General features: G+C 42.8%; 1 protein-coding gene across 6 annotated transcripts in view; it reads right to left on the minus strand.

The window, feature by feature from the left end:
- ralgapa1 (Ral GTPase activating protein catalytic subunit alpha 1) overlaps window positions 1–22484 on the minus strand; it is an 83283-nt gene that overhangs the window by 44212 nt on the left and 16587 nt on the right. For 2 of the 6 annotated variants that reach the window (XM_037747297.1, XM_037747298.1), the window contains exons 19-38: window positions 22080–22226; window positions 18506–20377; window positions 14916–15040; window positions 14548–14782; window positions 14159–14344; window positions 12998–13162; window positions 12718–12911; window positions 12517–12615; window positions 12132–12287; window positions 11213–11341; window positions 10919–11044; window positions 9085–9143; window positions 8189–8297; window positions 5451–5561; window positions 4993–5061; window positions 4082–4219; window positions 3671–3854; window positions 2195–2313; window positions 1923–2042; window positions 514–1150 (exon numbers count right to left, since the gene is read on the minus strand). In XM_037747297.1, the coding sequence (XP_037603225.1) occupies window positions 514–1150; window positions 1923–2042; window positions 2195–2313; window positions 3671–3854; window positions 4082–4219; window positions 4993–5061; window positions 5451–5561; window positions 8189–8297; window positions 9085–9143; window positions 10919–11044; window positions 11213–11341; window positions 12132–12287; window positions 12517–12615; window positions 12718–12911; window positions 12998–13162; window positions 14159–14344; window positions 14548–14782; window positions 14916–15040; window positions 18506–20377; window positions 22080–22226 (4980 nt within the window). The remainder of the gene's footprint in view (window positions 1–513; window positions 1151–1922; window positions 2043–2194; window positions 2314–3670; window positions 3855–4081; window positions 4220–4992; window positions 5062–5450; window positions 5562–8188; window positions 8298–9084; window positions 9144–10918; window positions 11045–11212; window positions 11342–12131; window positions 12288–12516; window positions 12616–12717; window positions 12912–12997; window positions 13163–14158; window positions 14345–14547; window positions 14783–14915; window positions 15041–18505; window positions 20378–22079; window positions 22227–22484) is intronic. The other 4 variants (XM_037747300.1, XM_037747299.1, XM_037747301.1 and 1 more) reach the window with 4 other exon arrangements.

Here is a 22484-nt window from a genome sequence, read left to right on the forward strand (position 1 = left end):
ACAACACAAAACAATGACAAATATTGTCCAGAAACCCTCACAGGTACTGCATTTAGCATAAAATATGCTCAACCTTAACATGGCAAACTCAAGGCAACAACAGCTGTCAGTGTGTCAGTGTGCTGACTTGACTATGACTTACCTCAAACTGCATGTGATTATCATAAAGTGGGCATGTCTGTAAAGGGGAGACTCGTGGGTACCCATAGAACCCATTTACATTCACATATCTTGAGGTCAGAGGTCAAGGGACCCCTTTGAATATGGCCATGCCCGTTTTTCTTCGCCAAAATCTTGCCTAAGTTTGGAGCGTTATTTAGCCTCCTTCGTAAGTAGTATGCGTTACAGAAATTAGTGGCTTTAAAATATTATTGCGTTAACTTTGACATCTGTTTATGTTTGAACAGTATGTATTTAATGTTTTATAAACTGTACTACAGATTGAATGACTGTTATGACAATTCAGGACACAAATACAATATGTACTCGCAGTGTGTGTGAGTGTGTGTATACCTGCTCTCTGTAGACACTCAGGACTCGAGTATCCCAGGTACTGCAGCATTTCATCCAGTGCGTCGTCTTCCTCCCTCAGTGAATCCCAGGCTGGCACTGCCTCCCGACACACACGTTTAGCCAATGGAGGAGCTAGGAGCAGCTCCAAGCCCGACTCCCCTCCATCCTCCTCCCCATCCATCCTATGCCTGTTCCTCTCCTCATCCTCCTGCTCCTCCTCTTCTCCTTCACCTCCTCTTCGTTCTCCTGTCCCCTCCTCGGCGGCTTTCCTCTCCTCCTCTTCCTCCTCCCCCTCTCCTTGAAAAACTTGCCTTTCACCCTCCATCCCTCCCCCCTCCTCTTCTGACTCGTTCTCCTCCTGCCCCTCCTCTTCGCTGTCTTCTCGCGTCTCTCCCATCTTTTTCGGCGGACCCCCTGGTGGAGTGCGTAACTGAAGGTTCGCACTGTGAGGCGATTGTGTGTGTGATATGAATGTGTGTGCTGGGCTGCTCGGGGTGCACGGCGGAGGCCCGTAGAGAACGGCAGAGTCCCAGGAGTGTTTTCCGGCAACATCTCGGATGATGACACGAACGCACGCGGGAGCAGAGGACAAACCAGCTGTCATTCCGCCTCCTGGTACACCAGACTCTGATCGGATCTGGGAAATAGAGGAGGACCAGGGACAATGGTTAAACTCTAAATGTACCAAATATTAAAGAAATCATTCTGATGATGAGTTGCAGCATCTTTCACACAATCCACATCTCAACTGCCTTAAATGTAAACCTTCTTAAAAACCTTTTATTCACTCATTTGCTTCCTTTTAGCAACAGGAAAATCAATAAATTATAATCCATTTTGACTTCATCAGCATACTTCAAGGAAAAGTAAGTGTGCTTAGTATTAAATAATTCAATATATTCTAACTCACGTTACACTGAAAAGCATCATAATCTGTTGTGTTATAATTTACTTTGTCAGCCTGAGCCAGTCTTAATGATACCATTGCATTGTCTGCTCTTGGTTACTGTTGAAACACGGCAGTGCAACATGGCGGACTCAGTGGAGAGGGGATTCGCTCCTTATGTAGATATAAACGGCTCATTCTAAGGTAACGAAAACACAATCTCATTTTCAGATGATTTTACACTAGATATATCATACGTATTAATATTATATTCCATTTCTGCCAATAGATCCCCCTAATGGTTACACACTGGTCCTTTAAGATAAAACAACAAACTAGTTCCTTTTAGGTTTGAAATCAGCTGGTCATCATCAGTCATGATGACAAATATATAACCTATATATATAGAACAGTTTATATATTATAAACTGGTCTAAAAGTCATGTAGTGTGATCTTGGTTATAGTTAGAAACGTATAAAGCTTAAAATTTTGTCAGGGAAAAGTTCTTTCAATTGTGATTACCTGATACACGGAGAGCAGTGTGGAGCCGTTCAGAACCAGAAACTGCAGGTTTGGTGAATGGAAAAGCTCTGGTCCAAGATCTGCACTCTCACAGAAGGGGTTGTCTTGGTTTTCACACACCTAGAAGACAAGGGCCATAGCAAAATGCAAAGATCTAAATATAAAAGTATTGAAAACTATTAAATGTACTGTATTCCCCTTTGGACAAACAAGTAAACATCACCATATACAGTACATCATATACTGCCATTATTACCACCAACACACAGTACCTGACTAGACAGAGTAGCAGGCCCTCCAGACATTGGATAATGTCCTAGATGGTTGACCAAGTGTGTGATAACTGTTCTGGCTGCGATGGAAACCAGGCCCTGCTGAATACGGCTGCGGACTGCAGAGAGAGAAGGAAAACACACACAGAGGACATACAGAGCAAAACATTTAGAGTACCAGATATTAAGTTTACAGTCCATTTACAGATGTTATTGTTTAGTAGGCTAAAAAGGTGCAACCGCTATTGCGACTTGATATTTATGCCCTGTTTCCACCACAGGAACTTTCCCCCGGGAGCTAAAAACCTTTTGAGGAACTTGCGTTTCGACTGCAGGGACCAGGGTCTAAATTAAGTTCTAGGGACATTTTATGGGGCCTTTTTACCCCCCAAAAAGACTCTAAAAGAACGGGAACATTCTGGGTGGAGTTTGCATTTTTCATACGTCGACGGACTAATTTGCCTAATCTTCACGGGTCTTTAGACTGCGGTGGAAACGCAGACAGCAGTGGGCTGAAGGAACTTTTTAGTTCCTTGAAAAGTACTTCCGGGGGACTAAAAGTCACGGGAACTTTTGGTGGAAACCCGGCTTTAGGTTCCAAGTTACAACAAAACTTCAGTGAAGACTAGGAAGAGGTCCAAACGCACGTTCAGCTTGTACATAGTTTGCCCCACGCTGAGCAGAAGCCAATGCCATCACACACACTGTGCTGCCAGCAGATCCTGGCTAATCAACATCATTACACACACACTGCGACACTTTCCAGCAGCTCCTTATTGACAGGGCTGTGTGTAGAGTACAGATATGTATTGACCAGACATTCTCGACGACTCCCTAGACCTCACGAGAGCTCAGGAGGAGGAGGGGGAAAAAGAAAAAAAAGAAAGGACAAATGAACATAGTAGAAAAAAATGGTGGAAAAAAAATATAAGTAAAAAGAATATTAGCAGAGAATAATGTTAAAACAATAATAGAAGAAAGGAAGTGAAGCAGTGAAGATGAGAAGATACAAATAACGAGAGGAGAGAAAAGGAGAGAAGCATGGTCTATCATGGTGCTCCAGTCATTAGACTAGACACTGTGTCCTGGTGGGTCACAGCAGGGGACAATACACACTCTCACACGGATGCAGACAGGTGCACTCACATGCATACACACACACACACACACCAAACTTTTTCCATCTTTAGTGATTGGTAGAGGTTTGGGGGTCACTGAGCATGTGTGTGTGTGTGTGTGTGTGTGTGTGTGTGTGTGTGTGGGTGTGCGCCACTTTACATGCATAGGAGAATTACGGACTAGATGTAGATATGTACTGGGTGCGGTCTTGTATGTCTGTAATATATTTCTGACCATGTGAATCGCAAAATACATATTCACATGCTCAGACTAATTTCTATCTCTTGAAAATCAGTGAAGATACCGAATGATGGGTCTAACAGTGATGTAGTGTGTCCCTGACGTCGGATAAAATACCTTCAGTGACGGGCTGTAGTTTGCTGGAGCGCTCAGAGTCCGGGCTGTGCAGTGGTTCTGGTTCTCGGAGGCTCTCTAACGGCAGGAACGGGTCGTAGTCTGCACTCAGCAGGTCAGACAGCTGCAGCGGGTAATACTTGGGACTGTTGAAAGACTGGGCTCCATACACGCAACCATGTAGCACCTGGACAGTTTAAAAAGAAAAGGGGGTTTCAGATTGAATTCCATTATGCCTCATTTATAGCCCATGTGCAGCTTTACTGCACTGATGCTTATACTTCAAATGATAAAAGCACGTATTTTCGATATGGGTCATGTTTTGGGGGAATAAAAGATTTGAGTGAATAAGTGACTGTGTGTGTGTGTGTGTGTTAAGGGCTGTGTAATGATGACACAGTCACACATGAATACCTTATAAATACAGCTGAGCAGAGTCTTGGTAGGCTGGTCCCTGTCTGGAGGGCTTCGTGTTTGAACGGGTTGAAGAAGAGTCGTTGGAGGCAGAGCCATCACCCAGTCCAACAGACACAGCAGGAGGGACACTACCAGCTGTGACACACACACACACACAGGCATGCACAGGTATAAGGTTACATTCTAAGCAAAATGAGTAATATAGAGAGGCGAAGTTCCTCCCCTTCTGGTGTCCCCCATGGTTCCTTATTTCGGAAAAAACATGTACGGTAGTCAACGACGAGAGGCAAATATTTTTTGATCCTGTTTGAATTGCACCATGAAACACACATATGATGTTTGTCAATTTAAAACATAATTTTGCAAGTCAAGAAAGTCACAGTTTGTTGTGGTATCTTTTAGTTTTGTGTGAAATCTTTGAGTGAACTGTTCCACGTTCCACGCACAAATGTGACGTTATCTTACCTGATGTGTTTTATCCAGCGACTCCTGGTCTTTTTATTAGCCGGGAAGTGAAAGAACGAGCCAGACCCGTTGCTGGTGTGAGTACATCCCAGTACGAAACACACATCGCATCGTAGCTTCAGAGAGAGAGACGCCACTACGTGACTTTTGGGTGTGTAGTCTTTCTAATTATGTATTTTCACAGTCTTATACTTCAACAGTTTTACAACAATTTTGACTTGCAAAATGATCTTTTAAATTGACAAACATCATATGTGTATTTCATGGTGCAATTTAAACAGGATCAAAAATTATTAGTCTCTCGCCGTTGACTACCGTTCATATTTTTCCAAAATAAGGTCCCATGGTGATCCACCGGAAGGGGCGGGACTTCGCCTCTCTGTCGTGAGAAAATGTGAAAGGGAATGAAGATGTGTGTGTGTGTGTGTGTGTGTGTGTGTTACCCTCTTATCCAGTTCATGAGGAGAAGACTCGGTATTAGGCAGCAAGTGTGTGATGGTGGCGATCAAAATCTAAGAGAAATAAAATCAAACAAAATTGTTGTCTGTTTAAACTTTTACTACCACTAGTGTGAAAAAAGTAGAGATATAAAAAGAAAATTAAGGCCAACTAGAGGAAAATATGACATTACATTTGTAAATGAAACAAGACTTAAGAACACCATGGTAAGCGGTAAGAGTGGGAGCATCTGAGTTGATGTCTCACCAGAAAATCTACCCACCAAGAAGCAGCAACATTTTTCCATTTAGAACTCTAAATGGAAATTTGACAGTGTTATGTTTATTTAAATAGCTTTACACAATATGATTTACTCCATCAGGGCGTGTGAACATGCTGATGGTGACTTGATGAATAACAAATGAAACCAATATTTCAGAAGTGTATAATAAGAATGTCTCACCTCTACGATCTTCTTTGGAGTGTCAGGGGGGAATTTCTGAAGATGATCCACATGACTGATCAGTAGGTGAAGGATGTCTGACGCCACCAGTGCTACGTTCTTATTGGAGTACTGGTAAAACAAAGTATTTGTGTTAATTCATAAGTTCTGCGAGTACATTTATATATATAAGCCAACCTGCTAGTATAAACCAACATACTTAACCAAAAATTGCAGTTAATTAAACAGATATTTTAGGGTTAGATGGATCCATCTTTTTACCGTTAAATGAGGAAATGCTATAGGATCTGACAGTATGAGGCAGTATTTGAACTCATTTTACTCACATCCTGATACTATGAGCTTCTTGGATCGTCATTAGGGCTGCAACTAAAGATTATTTTCATTAATCGATTAATTTGACGAAATGTTTTCTAGATCAATTGATTAATTGTTTGGTCCATAAATGTTAGAAAATAGTGTAAAATGTACATTCCAGTTTCTCAAAGTCTGAGGTGAAGTCTCTAAATGTCTTGTTTTTTTGCAGTCCAACCAAAACCCAAAGATATTCAGTTTAATATGATATAAAACAGAGAAAAGCAGGAAATCTCCACATTTGAGAGGCTGAAAACAGCATTTTGTGCATGGAAAAATACTTTTAACGATTAATCGATTATCAAAATACAGTAGTTGTTGAGTGGAGCTTGCGGGGCAGGGACAGAGAAGAGAGAGGGATCTTCACTACTCCTTTCCTACTCTGTAATTATGGCCTATTACTACTACTAATATGTCTGTCTCCTTAATTCCAACCAATACTATTGTCTTTATATAGTCTTACTTAACATTACGCTTAACTTAATTTAATTTCTTTTTTTTTTCTTTTTTTAGCTAAATCTATTATTTAATGACATTTCTTTCTCTTTCTTTATTAATTACATTTTTTATTATTATTTTATTTATTTATTTAATTATTTATTTTTCTTTCTTTTTTCTCTTTCGTGTGACCAACATGGGGTGGGTCCTCTTTATGTTTATATTAAATGTCACAGACAACGTATTAAACAAAGTATTCTGAATATGTTTACTTGTAATTGCTTTATATTAAATACTTGTATATGATTTTTTTTTTAAAAGTCAGGCTCTAATGAGGATCACCACTACTACCCAAAAAATGCTTCTAGATCGGAGGAGTAGTGGGATGAGGAGGACAACAGGAAGAAGTGGCTCTGCATGGAAATATGCCGATCCCTACAGCTTTGTGTATGTGTGTGTGATTGTGTGTGCATATCACCGGGCCCATGTCTGAGGCTACTGGCTGCTGGTATGAAGGCAAGAGATCCAAGTGGACAATATGTGTGATACTGTGTGTGTATGTGTGTGTGTCACAGCTTGCAGCATTCCCCCTGGATTAGTCTCCTATCTGAAGGAGGACCAAACATATTGACTGTCCAGGGTTTGCTCCCAGGAGTAAGTGAATGCAAGTGTGTGTGTGTGTGTGTTGCTGTAATGTCTTAGCAGGCCATTGGCTGCCGATACACAAGCTAGGGATTCCAAGGTGGAAAAGGTATGTGTGCGTGTGTGTTTGTGTCCATCTAGAGCCACTTGGCCATAGATGAGACAGTAAATGTTGGACAGTATTATTCTGATCCACAGGCCTCCCAGTCTTGTGGCCTGAAACAGACAATACCAACTGAGGCAATTTCCCCAACACCAACAATCATCTCCAACAATGTTTTCCGTCACACTTTGGAGCCCGCCATGTTAGGGAAACCACACAACAATTCAGGTCTCATTGTGTGATATCAAACTCCATATAAATATGTAAATAGAGGACAGTGAACTTTCATTTAAACTAGAATTACCACCTCGCGGTTGTTAGCCTCCACCAAACCAGTCAAGTTGCAGTTTACATCCATGTCTGTACAAAATGTCCTCATTTTATCCTATTAGACATTTCTGTGAATCTGTCATAATTAGCATATGAATTATTTAGTTGTGGCCAAAAATGTGAGGTCACAGTGACCTTTGACCACCAAATCCAAATCAGTTCATCCTTGAGTCCAAGTGGATGTTTGTGCCGAATTTGAAGGAATTCAATCAAGGCGTTCCTGAGATATTACAAGAATGGGGCGGACGTGAGGTTCCAGTGACCTTGACATTTAACTACTAAAATCGAATCAGTTCATCCTTGAGTCCCAGTGGATGTTTGTGCCAAATTACAAGAAATCCCCTCCAGGCGTTCTTGAGATATCACGTTGACGAGAATGGACCGGACGTACGAACAGACGGACAGACAATCCGAAAACATAAAGCCTCCGGCCACGGCTTTCGCAGGCACGGAGGAATAAAAACAGTTGCTGTGAAAATGTCCAAACAGAAACATGCTGAATTTACTACTTTAAACTTCTTTATTTATTCAATGGGTCATATTATTACAGTTAATCTAGTTCTTAGCCTTATGGGTTTAATGTGTTCTTTTAACTAAAGCAGGCCTAATCAAACATCCAGGGAGAAGAGGAACAGATGTTTAGACACTACAGTGTTACGAGCGGCCAATCAGCAGCCTGTTTGATGCAGATTCACTGCTTTGGTCTGATGGTACTGGATCATGGTCAGAGACAGAGACCGTACCACGGTCAGCAGGGACAAACGTTTGAGAACGGCCAAAGGCTGTATGAGATAATCTCATGTGACCCTTATAGATTCGATTTGTATTTCAAGGACAAATCAACATAAAGCAGCACAGAGTTGTCACTGACCTTCAGAGTAACGCAGATGACGTTGAGAGCATCTTTAATCTGTGGATGTTGAGTCCCATGAGCCAACTCCTCGCACAGCCAGATACCCAGACTACACAGAGCCACACACCTAACAAAGCAAATATAGCAGGAGCAGCTGTTATACACGTACATAAATAGAAATAGATACACATACAAAAGATCCACACAAATTCTGTATATTGGACAAGCAAACACTTTACACATGTATGTATCTATAAACACACCAACTAACAGAAAATAAAACTACAAAGGCAAGCACTGAACATAAATAGTCAAATGTTATCCCTGTTGAGTCAGCACACATGTAGGCATGATTCAAAACATTCAAAACATATCCCACTATCTGTGCTCTCTGAGAAGTCGACAATAAAGTCATAATTTAATGAGAATAAAGTCACAGTATTTTTAAAAAACAGCAACACAGAGCTACCGGTCAGAGGAAAGACGTCACGCTGTAGTCCAAACTTTTTAAAAGTCAAAATAACAGTAGGCTGCAATAGCCTATGGACTGTCAGGAAATGCTAAAATATGCACATATGACTCAAAACAACCTTTTCTATTATGACTTCATTCTCGAAATATCGCAGCATTTTTCTCGTAATATGTTATTACTTAATTCTCAAAACCTCCTACTGTTATTTCTTTCTAACAGTGGCTCTAGTACTCCATCATAGTTAACAGACTAGAATTCAACCTTTTGGTTTATATTATTCTCTCACTAATGTGCGGCTGTATTAGAGCAGCTTTTGCTGTGTTTACTCCAGTCCATCCCCAGGACTCCTCCTTACCCACATGTTCTGAACATTGAAGGGGACGTGTCCCCTACACCTGTAACCACCACCACAAACTATGATCTCAAAAATGTGTTAACTTACCTAGCAGGAGCAGAGGGTTCGTCCCTGGCAGAGGTCAGGATGGTTTTGATAATGTGCTCCTAAAAACCAAAGGATCCAGACAAAGACAGTTCATCAGCCTAACACAATACAAGGCATTAGTTATGTGTTGTAAATACCTACATCTTGTCCAGAGGCCTGTACTACGAAGCGAGTTCAACATACCCAGTGTATCTTCTCGTTATCTGGCTTCACTAACCCGAACAACCGAGATCACGCTAAACGGTCCTACGAAGGTGGTTATCAACTCGGTAAATCAACTCAGGGTTTCTCAGTCTGGCTGTGAGGTGTTTGCAGTATCTGACCAATCACAGACATTGACAAGTCCACAGACAGGCAGAGCAGCACATTTAACAAAAGAAGAGCAAACTATTATAGACAGATACGAAGAAGTTAAACACATAATCCAGGCTAAAAGTAACATAGTTGAAGCTGCCAAATGCAGGAAGGACAACTGGCAAAAGAAAAAACTCCCGATGTGTGAGTGCGTAAATTAACAGACTTATTAATTTAACGGAACACTCAGAAGTCAGGTATAGTCGTCTAAATATAAATAGCTTTTAAGAGTGTAATGGATGAATGGATTACACTTCTTTTAATCCTGTGATTATAAAGTGGCGTCTATGACTATTTCAACCTGCTTTCATCTGCGCCCCTCCTCCCCGGTGGTGTGAAACGGACTCAAGAGCAAGTTAAAAAAAATAAATATAAAAATATAATTCAAAGCGGTAAACACTCACAGCATAAATCCAGCTGTCCTTCCTGCATTTGTCAGTTTAAACTGTGTTGTTTATAGCCTGGATTATGACTTAAACTTCTTCATATGTGTGTAATATTATCATACGATCACCGCACTGAGCTCTGATTGATCAGTAGGAGGTGCTTTTATACGAGTTGATCTCTTATCTGGAACATAACCTGCTCCGGAGCAGGTTAGCTGTTCATCATAAGTTACCATGGCGATCTACACCGGTAAGAAGTGAACCACCTTCGTAGGACGGAAAACCCTGAAGGGTTAACCCTGAAGTTACCTCGCTAACGCTACAGGCCTCTGGTCCCACACACAAAGTGAACCTTTCCTCCAGGTGTGTATAACAAAGACATTGACTGAGTGCTCACACACTTGCACTGTTTTTCTAGTTTTTCCAGAAAAGTGATCCAAGGGATTACATGATGAGGTCGGTGTTAATATATATCATACACACACACAAGCTGCAATCTGGACACACAGGCACAGTCCAGACTTATCCACACACACACACCCACACACCTTCACACACTCACTGGTCCCGTCCCTCCGGTCAGTGTTAATGGCCGCTTAGTGATTCAAAACAAGTTTCTGTCTTGTAAGGAACCAGTGAGCGGGCCTGAGGTGCTGCCACGCATGGCATTAACTGTTTACACGGCAGCAACAACAACAACAACATTACTCCCATTATAGCTCTGGACTGTTACACGAATGACCAATGAGACATTAACCTATTAGTTTCGGTTCTGAGACCCCCCTGTGGACAGCAGACATGTGCGTAACAAGGTTTGGACTGACTTGACACACAAAGTAGATAGAGCTTTGTTTAAGTGTTTGACCCAATGCTTTGGTGGATGTCCGTTTTAAAGTATACCGACATGTTTGGATTCCGCACATCAGTGTATCTATGACAGAGATGACAGTTTTATGGTACAATCTATGTTACTCCCTATTCTACTGTGGTTTTCTCTCATTCTATCATAAAAGAATAATGATACTGCCCAAGCACGGGGGCATGATGACTTGTCTCAGGCCCTCAAACTCAAACTTATTATCGCTTCCATCTACCTTGACATCAGGGAACTTGGTTAGCACCACGTCGGCTGTGGTGGGATGGAGGGCTGGAAGCTCCTCATATAAGTTGGGAAAACACACCAGAGATCCCAGCAGGATCTGGGCCTCCACTCTTGGAGCCTGGACAAGAGGACGGGGGAGGGATAGAGACAAAAAGACAGTAGAGAGAAGGACAGAGGAAATTCAAATGAAATAAAAAAAATAGCACATCTACATATGTGCCTGTTTGTACTGTACAGGTGTGTCTCAATAATTGCAAATAACACTGCGCACAAGTGTGTTTCTTACATTGAGTGATGAGCAGGCGGTGACTCTAGAAGCTGCGATGATGAAGTCCAGGATCAACATGGTGCCTCCAGGGAGACCGATACTGAAGAACCTGGGACTGCAGTGTTTTATGATGGTATTCACAATGTCCTGTAGACACCACAAAGTTGTTTTTAAACACACTCCTATAGCTATAGCAGTCACAGCTAGAGCACATTTGTAAAAAAAGCCCATATTGCATCCTTTAATCTGAATAAAGATAGCTCTACATTATTATCTTTGTCACCTTCAAAACACTTGCATACAAGTCTGATCTAAATAGTTTTCTCTCGTGTTTATGACTTAAGAACGAGTGAAAAAATAGGATAATCTTTCTAAGTTCCTTACATTTTTTTTTAATCTGTGAAAACAGGTGAAAAGTTTTTGTCAGGGGATTTTGTTTTTATCAGGATCATTTTTTGTTTGTTGTTGTAATACTCATTTTGGCCACAAGAGGCTGAAGTGCACCACTACCCCATGTTCGAAATAGGACTAAAAGCATTCATGTTTTCTTCCAGGTGAGTTTGAATTTCTCCGTGCACTCTAAACACAAGGTACATATAATTTGCGTTAGCAAGTTATGCAACATTGATGTCAAGTCTTTCTTTTTTGCAATTTTTAATTGGCTAATTTAGAAAAGTGATCCTGATTTATTATGAAATGAGTATTACAACAACAAACACTTCTTGTCACAAAAAAAAAAACGCCTACCATAACTTTTCACAGATGAAAAAAAAGGAAAGGAACTTTGTTTTTTTCCACCTGTTCTTAAGTCATAAACTCAGGAGAGAAAACAATTTAGATCAGACTTAGAAAATGGATCATCACATTTTTTTCCTCACTTGCCTTTGTGGGCTTCCATACTTGCACACACACACTCAGACACCCACACACGCTCTACCTGGTCTTGGTGCAGCAGTCCTTGGTGCATGATGTTGTAGAAGTGTGTGAGAAAGTCGGAGTTTGGGGAAACATCTTGCCGTCTCTTCATGATCCTGCAGATCAGCTTGTAGGCGTGAAGCTTCCCCTGCTTGTAACGCTCTGTCAGCATGGTGGCCTGGAGGATAACACGCACATATATGTACATATGAGAATAAACATACATATACAAGCACGTTAAGGTGTTAAGTTTTTAAAGGAAATCAATCAAAACATGGCAATTCCTGAATAAGATGAATATATTATAAGCTACAAGTGAAAAACAGATGGTTCTGATTCTCATGTGTAAATAGATCTCAATGTAATGAATGTCAGAGGTCCTACAGTGATCCCTCAGTTACACCTACCTTAAAAAGCCAGGGGGTGAGGATTCTCAGGGGTGGGATGAGAACGGGTGGCGGGGGAGACGACTGGTTGTCCAGAGAAATGCCCAAATTATCTCTTATCTGAAATGAAAAGTGTCATTTTTACACAAACCTCAACAATCTTTATAGAAAGTGTCATCTCCTAGTTAGTAATGTAATAATTGTGTGTGTGTTAGTACACACCTTGGCCAGGTTTTGCCACAGTTCACACAGATAGTCGAAGACCTGAGCATGGATCTCTGGGTCTTTGATGCTATTGACATCCCCCAGGATACCCAGCATCCTCCGCCACATTACCGTGGCAACATCTGCGTGCCATCCAGTTAGAGAGCCGCCCGCCATGACACTACAGTCCTCGCTGGGGAACTCGCTGGTTTCTAGAATCAATCAATGAGTCAATCAGTAACCTCTCATTCACAGCTGAGAGAAAAAAAAATAACATAAAGGTACATGTTTGTAGTACCCAGGTCATCTGGAGTCTGCAGGACGGAGTTGTGGAGCTTCTGGTCCAGCTGTAGGTGTGTGTGCGAGTGTGTGTGATCAGGGTGCTCTGCTGTCAGTGTGGCAGGGGAGGGCGTCTGGGAGCGAGAGCCCCCAAGGGAATGCATAGGAGATGCACTCTCAGAACCTGGACAAAGATGTGTACAGTACACAAAAGGAGGAGAAAAAAAGACATTTGAAAAACTAAATGAAAACTTGGTGGTCCAAGAGACAGAAGTTTTTGCTAATTCGAAGAGTTCAGGAGTTATCAGCCAAAATGTAAAGCTGCTTGTTGAAGTAACACTCTGCAGTTTTGTCACATGCCAGGAAGAGATTTCAAAAGAAAAGAAATCAAATCCACCAGATTACACACTCTAAAATTTCATGTGAAATGTACATCACACCTGTAAGGAAGCGGATTACAACGGCATATTAGGACCATTGTAGGTAAAAAATAAATAAATTACAGAGCCAGGGAAGGGTGGGTAATATTCCGAGAAAAAATTACGAATTTCCGAGATTTAAGTGGTAAATTTACGAGAGAAAAACTCAGATCAGTATGTTGTTTTCCTCTGAATGAGCCCAATTCATGGCGATGACTCTCCAAGTCCAGATGCTTATGATAATATGGTGATTCTAGTCTAAAATCACAAGTATTTCCTTATTGCTCAATCCGACTGATTTTTCCCGTAAATTTGTGACTTTAATCTCAGAGAATTTCTGATTTTTTTATTGAAAATGTATGACTTTATAATATCAGATAATATTCTCGTAAATGTATCACCTTAAACTCGAAAAAAAAAAAAAATTCATGGAAAATTAAGTTGTTTTTTTTAAACTACAATGGCCCTAATACGCCGCCATAGCTGATGAAGAAGAAAAGTAATAAATAATAATATGTATAGGCCGTTTACCAGCACACATATTTAAAAGACCATTAAGAAATGTGTTTAGATGTGTACAAATGTTTAAAGAATTATGTATAAATTTACATTCCAATTATGTTTGCTATGCAGCAAAACTGACATTATTGGTATGTAACTATCTATGTGGTATGATATGTAATATTTAGGCTGTTGGTTTGTATATTTAGATCTGCTGAAATAATACAGTAGCTAGAGAGATCTTTATGTTAAGCGCATACCAGTAACAGTGACAGTGTGGCTGAGGCTGCTGGTCTCTGAGTCGATGTGAAGAGTTGTCAAACTGGCTACTTCATGTTCATCACAGGCCACGCCTCCTCCCAGGCTGTCCTGGTCCAGTGAGCTGCCTCGACCTCCTCCCCCAGACCCAACTCCTCCACCACAAGATTCTGAACTGAAAGTGAAATCTACAAAAAAAAATGTTGATCATTATACATTTTTCAGGGCTAACATATTTGCATGGGTTTCCAAATCAAGTAAACTCATGGATAACATGAACTTACAAGGATAATTTCTTTTCATTTTGACAAGATAAAACATGAACGGCAAATTCAAATTATGGTAATCGTTATGTAAAAATGTGTCAAACAACTGGTGTTTTGTTCCTTACTATCAAACTTGCAGTTGGAGTACTGAAAGGCATTAAAGGAGTCTGACTGGCTGTCTGAGCTGACGACGTCAGAACCGCTGGCACTTGCGGGTGACGTCCATTCCGAGGGAACCCCCGGATCGTCAATGGGACGGGGATCATCTGAGGGTCGTGATCCAGGACTCTGACCTGCCTCCAGGAGCTCCGGCAGGTCCCTGGGAACCTCCAGACTTCCCGGGCTGCTGCCACGGCGGCCCTGTGTATCGAGAAAAAAGCAGGGTTTAAATGTCATCTCGTTGAGCTTCATTAATTCTTGTAGCCTGTAGCTCTTTTTCTGACACAGAATCTTTAAATCAGTGTGTGTCTGTGTGCATGTGTGTCATACTCACCGCGGTTCCTTTGGCCCTCAGCCTCTCCTGGATAAACTCATCCATGAGGTCAGAGAAGTTCGGGTTGGTGCTTCCCACGTCGCTGGAGACTGGACGAGCCTTCTGGACCACCTCCTCTTTGTTGGCTGGAGGCAGATATATGATAGTCAAATACCGAGAGTAGAGTACCCTCCCACACACACACACACACACACACACACACACACACACACAGAAATGATGGAAAAAGGGATGATTCACAGGTGGACACGCAGACAGATGAGACGAACACAAACACAATGATAGACAGTGGTAGATCCATACCTCCGCAAACACCTCAAAGACACACAACTGAGTAATAACCTTTAGGAGTTTGTAATACATAATATAATCAAGTCTGACTTGCTGACTAAGTGCATTAAAGTAGATTATTTGTACTAGTCTATTAGGGATATGGTGACATTTACTTTAATCTAGCTTCTTTGAGCAGTCAGAGACTGTTGATAACTCCTGTAGCACCATTAGCAGCCTTTGGAGTATCTAAATTAATGCTGCTGATACTCATTAAAAATGTTACAATATCCATACAACAAACTGGGGCTTCTGTCTGAATTGTTAGAGACATCCTGATGTGTATGTACTGTAGGCCCTGAAGTTAGCAAAAGACTGATCGTTAAAAAACAAAAGCCACAACACAGCAGGCAAACCCACCAGAAAAGCAATGCAGGAGTTAATTCACACCATGCACAGAGAGCGAGTTATCACCTTGTTAGGTCCAAACAGGCAGCATGTCAGAGGCCTACATTAGTGCAATTATGTTACTATGTTACTATGTTGTTGTTAGCTTGGTAGCAATGACAGCGGTCAGTGTGAGTTTGTGAACTCGGAGAGCAGAGAGCATCCATCAGTCCCAGATCAGACGAGAGCAAATACGCTGCCAACTGATCTGTAATTTCTGAACTTGTGGCTGATAAGAGCTGACAGATCCTGGTCTCATCCAGACCCCAACACCAGGACTTTGATCAATAAAGCTTAAGAGTTATTCAACACAGAATGAAAATCTACACGTTGCTGCCACCTAGCTGATGAAAGTTTCACCTTTGCTGCACATTTTTCCTTCCAAGATTTAAGACCGGAAACCTCCACTTAACAGCATGGCCAACGGTTAAGTCCTGCAAGTGCATTTTACATCACTCAGGGCAGGACCTCGTCTGTCCCAGATGTGGTCAGATGTGCAACAAAGTTGAAACTTTAAAACCACAGAGGCCAGTGCAAACATTTCTTTCTGTCATTTTAGTTTTAGCTGCGCATTAGAAGAAACAGTATCTTGCTGTGGTAATCACATGGAGGCACCTGAAGTTAGCAGCAAACCAACTTAACTAAACAAACAAAATTGAATATTGTTCTGATACTGTTCTTCAAGCATCAACCTTATAACATTATGTATGGATTATGTATATCCCCGCTTACAATTCATGTTATTCAGATACTTCTTCTAGCCTAGATGTTAAATACCATGAAAATAACGTTGTCTACCGGCAGACTATTCGACTGTTATGGTTATTTGCCATGACATCACCAACAACAGGAATGAGACGTATACGGTACAATAAAATAAGATCCCAATCCGTTTCTCAATTATATTATTGTACCAATAAAAGTCTAATAAATAAATACTCATGCATACATATACATTATATTTCACACTACAGCATTAAAGGGTTGACGTTGCAGCACTACAGAAATGCTAGGCTGGGACGTTAGCTGACTCTAGTTCTATTTCCCTCCAACATGGCTTTACAGACTGGATCTGCAGAACTGTGCATGTTCGGTATGTGCTCAGCCTGTCCTCCTATGGAGTTGCGTGCTGGACGATGACTCCTCAACGCTCTCCAATAGGTACAGGGCTTCCTTTCATATGGGGCAGAACCCATGTGGTTGTGCAAGCTCATTCTAATTGGCTGAGCATAGACGTGCACATTTTAAGTGCTATGAGCTTACAAAGCCCTGATCAGAGGACTCCACCTGTGTTCATAGAACAACGATTAGGCATAACCATCAGCAATCATCCAGTTCCAAGTAGTTCAACACACAGCCAGACAGACAACCAGGCAGCCAGATATCTGGTTTTAGTCTGCATGGAGTACCAGATGATCAGGGTAGACTTAATTCACTGTAATTGTAAACATGTAAAAGTAACATTGCTGTCGATATTGTTGATCCAGGGGCGCCCCATGTACTAAAGCTGAGTCTTTACTGCAGCGGCCCGGGTTCAAACCCGACCCACGGCTCTTTGCTTTTATCTAATAAAGGCAAAAAAAGCCCCCCAAAAAAATCTTTACAAATATATATATATACACACATATATATATATATATACTGTATATATATTCTTGATCCAGGGAAGAGTTATTTTAAAAAATGAACTATCATGTCAAAATAATTCTTGCCTCTACTGTATTATCGTATGTGGCAAATTCCACACATCTGGCACAATTAGGCGAGCCAAACTTACAGTTAGTAGGCAGTAGTTGGCAAGCAACACACTCGAATAAAATAAGAAAAAGGTTAAAAAAGAACTTGGCTGCGCAACAGTAATTCCACATCAAGACCGATTCAGGTGATGAATCACTGCGCTCGTATCGAACATCCTGATCCTCAGGACAAAATCAATTAAACTCAGTTCTGCAGCCTGAGAATTAGAATGAATAGAAACATTTGTACTGCTGATTCAAAGGTGCAGTTATCATGTTTGATATTATCTTATGGCAGTGTGCAAGGCAAATAACCATTCAAGATTGTTGATTTTGAAAGTGCAGACCTTTTCATATCCATTCAAATTCTGTGTTATCATCAAGATGGCTTTTCTCACAGAAGGTCTTATGCTGCATTCTAGTGGTCTGAGAATGAACTACAGCAATATTTAACATATTAACTAGTGGTAACTGATTTACCTATATGAACTCCACTTCCATATCTAAACACGTAAATCTAAATGTAACAAAGCTCTGATGGTAAAATGCCACAAAACATTTGCGGGCTTTCTGTGAGGTATTACGTAAAGCATAGTCGGATTTCTTTTTTATCTGTGCTGCTATTGTGTGTTTTTCGGTGGATTGTCGTTTCCTCCTGTGCAGCTGAAGAGGGGCCGGAGTCCGGGGAGGAGGCGGAGGAGGCACGAGGAGGCCGCATGCAACATCGAGGAGAGGGAGGAGGAGGTGGAGAAGAAGGGAAGGAGAAGAGAAGGTTAAAATCCCCAAAGCCCTTAGAGGGAAGAGGACAGGAGGAGGAGGGAGGGGGGCTTCCGAGGTAGAGGAACAGTATGGTGGGAAGGTATGGGAGGAGGGTGGGGTCCTTGACAGGAGGCAGGCTGGAGGAGGGGCTACGTTCAAGAGGAAACACATCAACAGGGAGTTTGAATTTCAGTCCAGCAGCAAGATGATGAGTGTCAGCCAAAAAATATCATTCCATCATAACAAACCAGTTAAAAACAGCCAAAAAAGGAAAAGAGAGTTGTTGATGTTTGTGTGCTGATGAGTATTTCTTTCCAAAGTTGTTGTTTTTATCTGTTGTGTCCTTTTTGTGAGCGCTTCGTTCGTTGCGATCCTCACCTGGCGTTGCCGTCTTTCGCCCAAAGTAGCCCAGGACGTGGGAGTAGAGGTCTCTGAGCGATGCGTCGCCCATGGCGGCCCGGCCCTGCCGCTGTGGCGACGAGCCCTGGGATGACCCCTGGCCTCGGGGCCGTGGCTTCGAAGACAGAGCGTGAACGACAGTCTTATAGACGCCACCGAGGAGAGCCCCCTGGTGGTGTCGCGAGGCGGTGCTGCCGGGCTCCTGGGACCGCGAGCGGGAGGCTCGGGACCGCAAGGCGGAGCGTCCCAAACGGCCGCGCACGCCCGACGACACGCCGGCGAACCCTGAGCTGCTTGATAAGCCCTCCGAGTGAGCCTCAGAGCCCAGGTTGGATCCCGCACAGGATCCGGGATGCTGCTTGTCCTTGTCCCCTCCGGTCCCGGCCCTGTTGTCCAGGCCTCCGGCGGTTGCTGTGTTCCCTGCCCCGCTGCTATCCGTGACAGTCCCTGAGGCGGATTTCTCGTGTGCCCCTGCTCGGTGGCTAATCCCAGCAGCAGAGCCAAACTTACCTGCGCCTCCTGCTCCCGGCTTCGCCCCGGAGCCTGCTCCAGCTCCGGCCCCAAGCCTCTCCCCAGCTGAGTGGCTGTGTGTGTGGAAGTGACTGAGGCGCCGCAGCCTGGCTTTCCAGTGGGCCTCTTTACTCTCGAGGGGGTTGTGGAACTGCACTGACTCGGTCGAGGGCCGGAAGCTGACATGAACACCCCCGGAATGCCTCTTGGTGATACGGGACGTCTTGGCTTTAGTTGAGTCTGAAGTTTGATTTGATTCAGTGCTAGATTCTACTGAACTAGTCTCTTGTTTGAATAAAATGGACCTCTCATTTGCTGCTGCTTCTTTATCACCCTGTTTCTCTTCTCCTATTTCCCTCAATGCATCACATTTCCCTTCCCGTCCTTCTTCCTTTCCTGTACTTCCAGCTCCCTTTTTCTCCCCAGTGTGTCTTTCTAAGCTCCCCCTAGCATTGGGCGACGGCCACTCACACTGCAACTCCAGGCACTCGTAGATGCTTCGCTGCTCTGCTTCGTTCTCCTCTGCTGAATCCACACTGCTATGTCTCACTGGATTACTTACCTGTCTGTCCTCTTTACACGTCTGCCTGTCCTCTCTCACCACCTGTCTCGCCTCTCCTACCTGTCCTGTGTATTCCATTTGTGTTCTCGCTATCCCTGTTTGCACAGTGACAGGTGCAACACTGTTTTCTAGTACATGACCAGGACTATCTCTCCCTCCTGCATCCTCCTTCCTCTCGCCTCCTTTGTTAGTGAGGTAGTCCCTAATAGAGGAGAATAAATCATCTTCCTCTGCCCCAGCCCCCATTTCACCCTCCTCTACATCAATTTCCTTTTCGGACGCAACGGCGAACGCCGAATCCCAGTCGCTTACCCAATCCGCACTAGATACCCGGCTTCGAGAGCCAATCTGGTGCCAGAACCGGTCATAAACACGACCATCATCTTGTCCCTCTGAGGACGAGGACACAACACCATTGGAGACATTGGTTAAAGGGGTGGGAGAAGAGGAGGTGAGGGGGTGTGGGAGTGGTTGAGCTGCGTGGCTATTGACTGCAAGTAAGGAAGAAGTTGTGGAGTGGTGGTGGTGGTGGGGGGGGTTCGGGATCGAAGCGGGATCCCTCTGGGGGTCTTCACCTTTGACCCGCTCAGCGATGAAAGGCTCCATGATGTCAGAGGCGCTGCTGCTCCGTGCGAGGGAGGAAGGGGCGGGGCTATCCAGGTCACATGACCCTGCCTGGAAGACCTCGGAGCAGGAGGTTGTAGGGGCCTCGTCGCTTTGGGAAGAGTGGCGCATCCGAGAGGAGCGGGATGTCCGTGTGATTGGCGGGTCCTCGAGGTCTGGTAATTGGGGGGAGATTAAGGAAGGGGGAGTGAGGTTAGTGGAGAGGTAAATGGGAGCGGGTACATGTAAAAGCACATACAGTATGCAGACATACACACACTTCTAAATGAACAAAAGATACCTAAAATGCTTAGTTATTAAGTGCACTTATTATACATCCATAGTTTTACTAAACAAATTTTCCAAAGTTCTGAAAAATAAAAAAAATACAGTGATATTATTGTATTATTTATTTTATTATTAGTTGCCTAAAGGAGCCAGTGCTGAAGTAATCTAACCTGTGTCCCTTAATCAAGTCACCACATCCTGGTCATTATTTGACTTAGCCTAATGAGATAAAATATAAACTGGATTCAGAGCAGGTGGCTGAGAAAATTTGTAACAACTACATCAACCTCAACCAGCAAACACCGTCTACCTAGACCGCCTTCGCCTTTAAATGTCTGCTTTAACAGAATTCACAACTTGAGCTCATTCAGGGGTGCGGTCATTCTAATAATAACTGACTTGTGGTTACATACTGAGTAACAAAAGACAGATTAGTCGAAGCAGGCAAAGTCACACCACAAAGGGCGTGCACTAACTCCTTGTTCCTTGTCGGTTAGCCTCAATCACATATTTTCGAATTGTATGAAAACCACATCTGTTACACTTGGTAAGTTCCTCATCCCTAGTGAGAGATGAGGAACTCAGCAGTTTGCACTTTGATCAGATGTCAAACTGTAAAATAAATGGCAGCTTTTAGCGAGCCTGTAATCATGTATAAGACACACACCAAAAGTAAACACACAAGTAAACAAAAACAATAGTAAGGAGAATCACTCTAGCAGAGGATATGATAAAGTAAAATCATCACCACGGCCTACAGAAAAGAAGGGGAGGAGTCAAATGAAATGCCATCAGGACTACATGGCATCAAATGATGATAGGGAGGTCAAGGACGAGGGCATAGAAACAATAAATGCTTGTAAAATAGTGCAGAGAGAAGGAGTTAAAGAACTGACGGAGGGACGTGCATGTGTGCAGGCAGGCAGATGAGTAACAGGTGCACGTTAACAAGCAGAGAAACGAGCAAGCAGACAGGAAAACTGGGAGGTCAAGTTTCATGCAGATATGTCAACAGAAACAGAGACATAAGCTGTCTCCAACTACCTGTAAATAAAAACCCTTTAATTTACAACAAATAGTGAAATACTTGTAGAACAGCGTCAAAATGACGGCTGTCGTTCTTAGGTATTGGCTTGGCCAACATTTCATTCTCTCACTGGGCAAAATTCAAACAAACCACCAAATGTCCAAAACAATAACCATAATAATTGTGGGAGATTGTGGAGGAAATAAGTTATAGACTGTGTTGAGACAACGAGCCAACATGGACAAAATACCTCAACTTTGATCATCCATTTGTCACATGCAAAAATGTCAAGCAATGCCGACCGGATTATTGCACGGCTTCGGGAGAATGATGCATCTTTGATGTTCAAGCATTTCTCAAAAATCACACTGATCATCCCAGTTACAGGTCTAAAAGGGAAGGGCTGTATGATTCCTGATGGACCACATGCAAACTGTTGCTTCAGTCATGCCAAAGAGAAGAATTGATAGAGACGAGAGGACAGGCATAAAGATTCTGACGGACGTGGAGACAAGTAAAGTTTCCAGGCAGGCAGGCAGACAGGTAGTGCAAAGAGTGTGTACCTGCCAGCTGGTCGGCAAGGGGGGGTAGTAAAGGGTGGTGGTGGTGGAGGAGGACAGGAAGAGGCGGAGCCAGAGCGGGAGCACTCTTAGCACTGCGGATAAAGGCTGAGGACAGCAGAGAGTCCCCCGTAGAGCAGCTACGCAGGGCTGAAGAGGTGGGAAGAACAGGTAGAAGAGAGACAGAATAAAGGGGGGCAAGAGTGTGAGACAGAAAAGGAAGGAAAAAGAAGGCAAGGAAAAGAAGGAAGCAAGAAGGGAAAAGAAGGTATTGTTGAAGTGACAAGTAAGGTGAAGAGATGAGTTGAAGAGAGAGGTATCGAAACAATAAATTATCAAAGGTAAGACCGGAAAAAATAACGATTAAGAAGAATGATTAATGGGGTTAGAGGCAAAGCATAGAGAGAC

This window comes from Sebastes umbrosus, chromosome 16 (genome assembly GCF_015220745.1).
Source record: "Sebastes umbrosus isolate fSebUmb1 chromosome 16, fSebUmb1.pri, whole genome shotgun sequence".
Lineage (NCBI taxonomy): Eukaryota > Metazoa > Chordata > Actinopteri > Perciformes > Sebastidae > Sebastes > Sebastes umbrosus.